This window comes from Cryptotermes secundus, unplaced genomic scaffold, assembly GCF_002891405.2.
Source record: "Cryptotermes secundus unplaced genomic scaffold, Csec_1.0 scaffold314, whole genome shotgun sequence".
In the NCBI taxonomy this organism is placed as follows: domain Eukaryota; kingdom Metazoa; phylum Arthropoda; class Insecta; order Blattodea; family Kalotermitidae; genus Cryptotermes; species Cryptotermes secundus.
The window spans coordinates 65,216-72,108 of NW_019718273.1; the positions used below are offsets into that span (position 1 = coordinate 65,216).

General features: G+C 39.3%; 1 protein-coding gene across 1 annotated transcript in view; it reads left to right on the forward strand.

Annotated features, from left to right (window-relative positions):
- The window catches only part of LOC111874776 (cap-specific mRNA (nucleoside-2'-O-)-methyltransferase 1), a 69,078-nt gene that overhangs the window by 48,635 nt on the left and 13,550 nt on the right, over positions 1-6,893 (forward strand). The window contains exons 15-17 of the mRNA XM_023870595.2: positions 1,762-1,972; positions 2,578-2,694; positions 5,483-5,601. Coding sequence (XP_023726363.1) covers positions 1,762-1,972; positions 2,578-2,694; positions 5,483-5,601 — 447 coding nt within the window. The remainder of the gene's footprint in view (positions 1-1,761; positions 1,973-2,577; positions 2,695-5,482; positions 5,602-6,893) is intronic.

Here is a 6,893-nt window from a genome sequence, read left to right on the forward strand (position 1 = left end):
GATGTGTAGATTTACGTATGATGTTTCGTTTAAGCGTATTTGCTGGGTATTCGATTGGGGTTTCCCACTGCATGCAATGTGATGTTCACTTTTCCATAAAATAGCTTCCCTATGTATTTGAAATTGTATTAAAAATCTTTTGTATGTAAAAAATTAGTTATTATGTTAAAAATCGTGAACCAGCATTGGGTCATGTTGTTTTTTCTTCCAGATGGTAGAAGATGTCGATTATTTCTCTTGGTTGTATGTTCTTATTGTTAGTTGTTATAGTTTATGTGCTTGCTCTGTCATATGTACAACAAATACGCTTAAACGAAACATCATACGTAAATCTACATGTCAACGTGGCTGCATAGGGCAAACTGTGATATAGTGAGCACTATTCATAACCTAAGTGCATAATGTTAAAACATCTTATGTGACAGTGTTTCCTGCTCATAGTGGTGCACCTCTGAAGATGATTCTTTTGAATCGAAACACGTAAGGCGAATAAAGACTGAAGTGTTGTAAACCTCTATGTCATGCTGGACTGAAAGTTACCTACTTTGTGATTTAGAAGACTTTATGTGTGCGATGGTGCAGTGATACTGGAAGTGCAATTGGATGATCGAATGTGTAATACTTGTACTGATTTGAAGTGGCAGTTTCTGTTTGGAGATCCGTAGCTAGGAGACGACTTGTGGAAGACAGAGAATCCTAGTGCGTGTGCACTGGTGAACTGGAAAGTGTGTAAATCAACGATATTACTGTATTAGAGTGTAATTAAGAGAGAGTGTATAACCAAGCTGTTAATAAATCCAATCATCTGAACTAGATCTCGTCGTTTCGTCATGCGTACCCCATACCTATGACAGTATCATATAATTTATGACTATTAATGTGTAATTCCCACTGACCTAACTCAGTCTGTGGAGAAGAATCCTTGAGAGGCAGACAGTCACTCAGCTGGTCAAGAAATTGCAAGCCTTTTATGTAGTTCTGTTTACCAGATCCCTTCCCTGTACCCTATCCTGAGCCAGTTTTATTCCACTTCATAACCTTACACCCCCTTACTTTAAAATATAAAATATGATCCTTCTGTCTGTGCCTAGATCTCACAAATGGTCCCTTCCCATAAAATAGCCTCACTTTGTGGATTTAAGTATCTGAGGGAAAGCGGGCATCATAAATTCTTTCTAAAATTTATTTTTGTATTGATTTATATATTTAGTTTCTTTTTGTGCTGTTATTAACTTCATCCCCTCGTTGGTGTCTCCACCTTATCGTGGTGAGGGTGTTTGAGTATGCCAAGGACCCTGAGAGCTATACCAGCGGTAGCGTAGCTACTGGCAGGGCCTCCCTTGCTGGACAGGTCAAAGGGTAGGCATCAGACGAAGAGAGACACCGAAAACTGATGCCGGAAGCAGCGTCATCAGCGGCGACTTGAAGCACAGAGAAAATGATGCTCGAGATGGTTCAAGTTCGTATAGCAACAGGCGTGACCAGAGTGGTTTGAACGGCTGTTGTACTGCGATGTGGAAAGCAAATGGAAAAACTACCACATTATCACTTTTCCTGGATAGTTTCTTTCCAAAAACAGAAGATCGCATTAAGTGGAGAAACTGTTTTGGAAGAGACTGTCGTCTGACAGATTACTGATGAATGAATGAATTAACTTCATGTTCACCAATGTCAAATAGTTTGTCAAGATCCTTCTCTTTTGGAATAATAAATCATTGATTTTTCCTTCGAATATTTATGATGTGACCTGATTGTTTGCAGGGTTGGGTCGTAACAGAGTGTTCAGGCTTGATGGCAGTCGGTGGTTCAAAGTAGAGAACCTTGAACTGAGTCCGGACACCCTTCTATATGGAGAGATAGTGAAGGAACTCAAAGGGGAGGGCAGGTCACAACGCAAGGTTTCAACATTGCACATTATTGATGCCATTTCCCTTGGAGGAACAGATATATCAGGAGAACATCTCACATTGAGGTATGTTCACTGGTTGTTCATGTCTGGTTCATCTGTTTCTTTTTCCAGAAGTCTGTATTTCAAGGTAAAGGTTTATCCACTTTTTCTTCCCTTTTCCATGTTACCTTACAGTTTATTGTCTAAATTTAAAAGATAATGGTAAAGTTTCCCCAATGCTTAATTAATTAATAACCACTACATGAAGACATAGGGGGAGTGGAGGTAATGCTCTACAGTTCTTGACCTTGGCACTAGATTCAGATCAGTGGCCATCATTACACCTTGGCTACTTTTCCTCTAGGGAAGGATCTTCTGGTACCCTTTGAATAGGAGGCTGAGTGGTCTCCAGAGATGGTCTGGAAAGTGGAGTAGAGAAGAATTGAACGCTTGTCATCCAGCCTATAGCTCATCGCTATATTAACTGAGCTGTGCTACTTTCTATGAATTTGGAATATTTAAGTGCTTTTAGTACAACTTGCCTTTTGAGGTTGCTGGTATTAGAGAACCATAGGAATCAATATCAGTTTTAATCACATAAAATAATGGGATCCCAGACCTGTACTCTAAAGGAAGTAAAGAATATCTCAACAGCTGTAAATTTAATCAGTGAAGTTTTGAATTTTCAGAATGAAATTGTGTGCCAAGTTTGCAGAAGCTCTCAACAAGGAGAGCAGACCAGACCTTATACCTATACGTGTGAAGAAACTGCATGACCTGGAGTGTGTTGAAGCAGTATTTTCCAAGTATGTAGTATATCTAGAGTAACATTGCATGATGGTCTGTATCTTAGTTTACCAAATTTTTTAGATGTCATGTGGGTGTGTTCTTTGATTTCTGCTATGTGACATTTGTGGTAGTTTTCTGTAGTCTTCATTGGTTGATACAGAATAATATGTTACTAATGGCAGGTGGTATAATTTGAATGGGCAAATGGTATGTACGTTTGCCAGCAGAGATACTATTCAGCAACTGCACTGTTGCACACAGAATTACTGGGTTTTGGACTTTTTCCATCACCCAGTATTCTAGAAAATAGAAAACACGTTTTAGAAACTACCTGTTTCCATCCTCAGGTGAAGGGGGAAGACAGCTACTCAGTTGGAAGAATGAAAAGCGATCCAGTTTGTGAAACATTGTATTTTCTATTTTTTAGAATACTGGATGATGGAAAAAGTCCAAAAACCCAGTAATTCTGTGTGTTATACACCATTGTCAGAGTCCTTGAGAGTCTATATGCAGTGTTGTCTGGCTGCTTGTGCATTCATTGAGTCTTCAAGACAATATGCATATGTAGAGAGTAATTGTTTATTTCGTATCTTGTCTCACTACAAATGTGATTTCTGCCTGGGTTGAAGGTCTGGTAGAGGTCCACTTCTCTGTAATCATACTGCATTCAGTCACCATGGAAACTTATATTCTTCTATAGTTCATCTGTATGGGGAGGATACTCATCCCAGTGTTTGACACCAGGAATCCTTCCTTAAGAGGAACAGATCCAGGGTTCTCAGTCCTTTAACTTTCCTGTTCAAATGCCAAGACCAACAGACTGTTCCTGCATTTATGAAGTTCAGGATGTCATGTTGACAGCAGGCCTATAGACAGATTCTCACTGATGCCAGTTTTGCACTGGTATGTGAACACAGACACCACACATTTAGAAACTAGATGAGTTTGCTAAGTACCCCATGGGTATGCATCTTTCACTAGCTGCTTCTAGCTGGTTGGTACTACAGGACTTGGACTTGGTTCATGACAGCACAGAACCTCAAGGACACCTTACATTAACATAGGGTTCCTCAAAACACAAAGAATGTGTTCAGCCGCATACAGGAGTTACAACATCCACCCATTCTCGATGTAGATATCACCACTGGATCCCAGTGTTTCTCTGAAAGATTAACCGTGACATCCTGGTCTGCTACTCCTATACATTTCTGTGCTCTTGACAAGCCCTCAAACTTATGCTTCCATTTCCTGGAGGCTTTGTTCAGGGCCAGGTTCCCCTGGGCTTCAGTGGTATTGTCAATCACATCTTAGTAATGATGCATAAGGGTAGAGGCCAGCTGAAGGCACACCTCAAGAAGGGCACCAACATTCATATTTAGCTTGTGTAATGTGTACACTTCTGTATGAGAGGAAAAATGTTACATTGAAATATTTTTCTAGAAGCATAGCAAGTGAATCTCAAGCTTATGGAAACAGTTTCTTCACCTTTAAATCTGAGCATGAAGGCCAGAGAGCTGAGAAGTTCATGTATCTGCTTGTACAGGTTTTCCGGATGACATGCATTGCTATGTGTATTCTGCCCAATGAGATTGACTGTACATTACTTGAAGCTTTTACAAAGTCTAAGCTCAGTGACATCATCTCAGGCTGTGAGTCACATCATCAGTGCAGAGAAAAGCTCCAAAATTTTGGAGAATGTCTTTGCCTCCATCATTAGGGATATATGTGGATTGGCCATCAAAAACAGACAATATATATAATTTTATTCTATTTTGACATTATATTATAATGCAGTGAGTTAATACAAAATATAAAATAATTAACTAATTCCATGGACAGAGTCCTTCTTGAGAAGCTAATACTTGCTTGGCTACTCAGGAAATTCCCTGTCTTCTGTGGAACCCAAAGATTCAATACTGTGTTCACAGGGAACCACTACTAGACCCTCTCATGAGCCAGATGAATCCAGTCCATACCCTCTTACCCTATTTATACAAGATCCATTTTAACATTCCCATCTGTGCCTAGATCTTCCAAGTGTTTCTGACCAGAATTTTGCATGCATTGCTCATCTGTTCCTCCTCATCCTTCCTTCTTGATTTGATCATCAAATAATATGCAGTGAAAACATCAAGTAGTAAAGCACCTCATTATGTCATCTTCAGTCTCCTGTCACTTCTGCCTCTTAGGTCCTAATAGTCTCAGCACCCATGTGAGAGATTCGTTACACATTCATACAAAACTACAGGTAAAATTATACGTAGTTTTGTATTTTGCAATTGTTATGCTTTTAGATAGCAGACACGAGGATAAAGGGTTCAGAACTGAATGGTAGTAAGCATATTCTGATTTCATCTCCTCTTAAGTTTGTGAATGCAGTTTTGGTTTGTTACCACTGTTGCCAAGTGTTTCAGCTTTGCTGCATTTGTAAGGATTTATTAGCCATATTTATATTGTCATTTTGTCCTGCATTCTGGTGATGAGACATTAACATATATTTACTTTTCTCTCTGTTTATTTCTGGACAGTTTCCTTATTGGCATCTAATGGAGCTTGTGTTTTTTTTTTCTGAAATTTATGTTTTTTCCTATTAAATGAATAATAACAAAATATAAGTATTATAATAATAATAGTAAATTATGATGAATGCTTCTTAAACAGTTGCAGCTTCCTTTTCTTCCCCACCCAAAAAGAGCATCAGCCCTTTAATGACTGGGGAAATAAATTTTAAGTAGATTAATACCCACTGTTTTTTGTTGGTGTTTGAAGTATAGTAGGCAGTAAAACATATTTTGCTTTGCATAGGTTAACCCAGCGCATGACCAAAGGAGCAGGAGGAAGTTACCGCCTGGTATATAATGTAGAAGAAAGTGATGATAGGTTCTTCTTACCAGGTGGACTGATGTTCTTTAAAGCTACTCAAGGTATGGTAAAACATCCTCTTCAGCCCTTCACTCTGTTCCAATCCAAAATTAACTTCTAAAAATACTTATCATACAGACAGTTGGTAGGGCTCCTTAGTCAGGGAGCCGACCCATTGCAAAACCACTACTACAAATGACAACACAAACACGTATATATATATATATATATATATACATATATGCCTCAAGTGGGACTCAAACCCACAATCCCAATATTTGAGTGGCAGAAAAGGGTACATACCTTAGACTGCATGGCCATTGTGATCAGGATAAACATGTGCAAGAAATGAAATATATGCAGTTAACTTCTTGCATATGTTAATATAGATTATTAATTTCTCATTCTAAGTTATATGTTGAATTCATAGCTTTTAAGCATGTTTCACAAACTTGAGTGGCTTAGTTCGGTAATTTCCTTCCACCTGTATACATGTAATGTTCCCCAATTAAGAAAATTAATTTTACTTTAAATTTAATGTCATGGCTTGATACCAAAGGTTTTCAGCTACAGGATATATTAGCCAAAATTTAACAACTTTACACAACAGTTTAAATATGTTTTTGCATATATTTTGAATATACAAGGTGGTTCAAATATGACTGAGACTGATTTTTTTTAACCAAAATTGCCAAACACTTACTTGCACATGTCAGTCTTCAACGTACTCCCCTCCGGAGTCAGCACATTTTTTCCAACGTTCTGGAAGCATCCTGATGCCCTTTTCAAAAAAGTTTTGTGGTTGGCGGCGTATTGACTCCCGAACATTCTGGATGATGGCGTTGTTGTCCACAAACGGCAAGCCTTGCAAGTCGGATTTGAGCCTTCCGAACAGGTAGAAATCACTTGGTGCCAAATCGGGAATGTATGGCGGATGTGTCAGAAGGTTCCATTTCAATTTCCGGAGGGTTTCCATTGTTGTTTTGGCCGTATGGGGGCTTGCATTGTCTTGAAGGAAGGCTACCCGCTTTCCACCTCTCTTCCGCTTGGATCGGATCGGATCTTTTCATTCACGTCTGTTGCCAGGAGGTCTGAGTAATAAGCTGCATTGACTGTTCTGGCATCTGTTACAAAGTCTACATGGATAACCCCCTGCCAGTCCCAGAAGAACGTTGCCATCACTTTTCCTGCCAAATGGCTCCTCTGCGCTCTCTTGGTTTGGGAGAACTGGTATGCCGCCACTCACGTGATGATTGCTCGGACTCAGGAATGAAGTAGTGCACCCACGTTTCATCGGTGGTCTCTATAGACTTCAAAAATGCATCACCTTCGTCTTCAAACTGCTGTAGGAGAC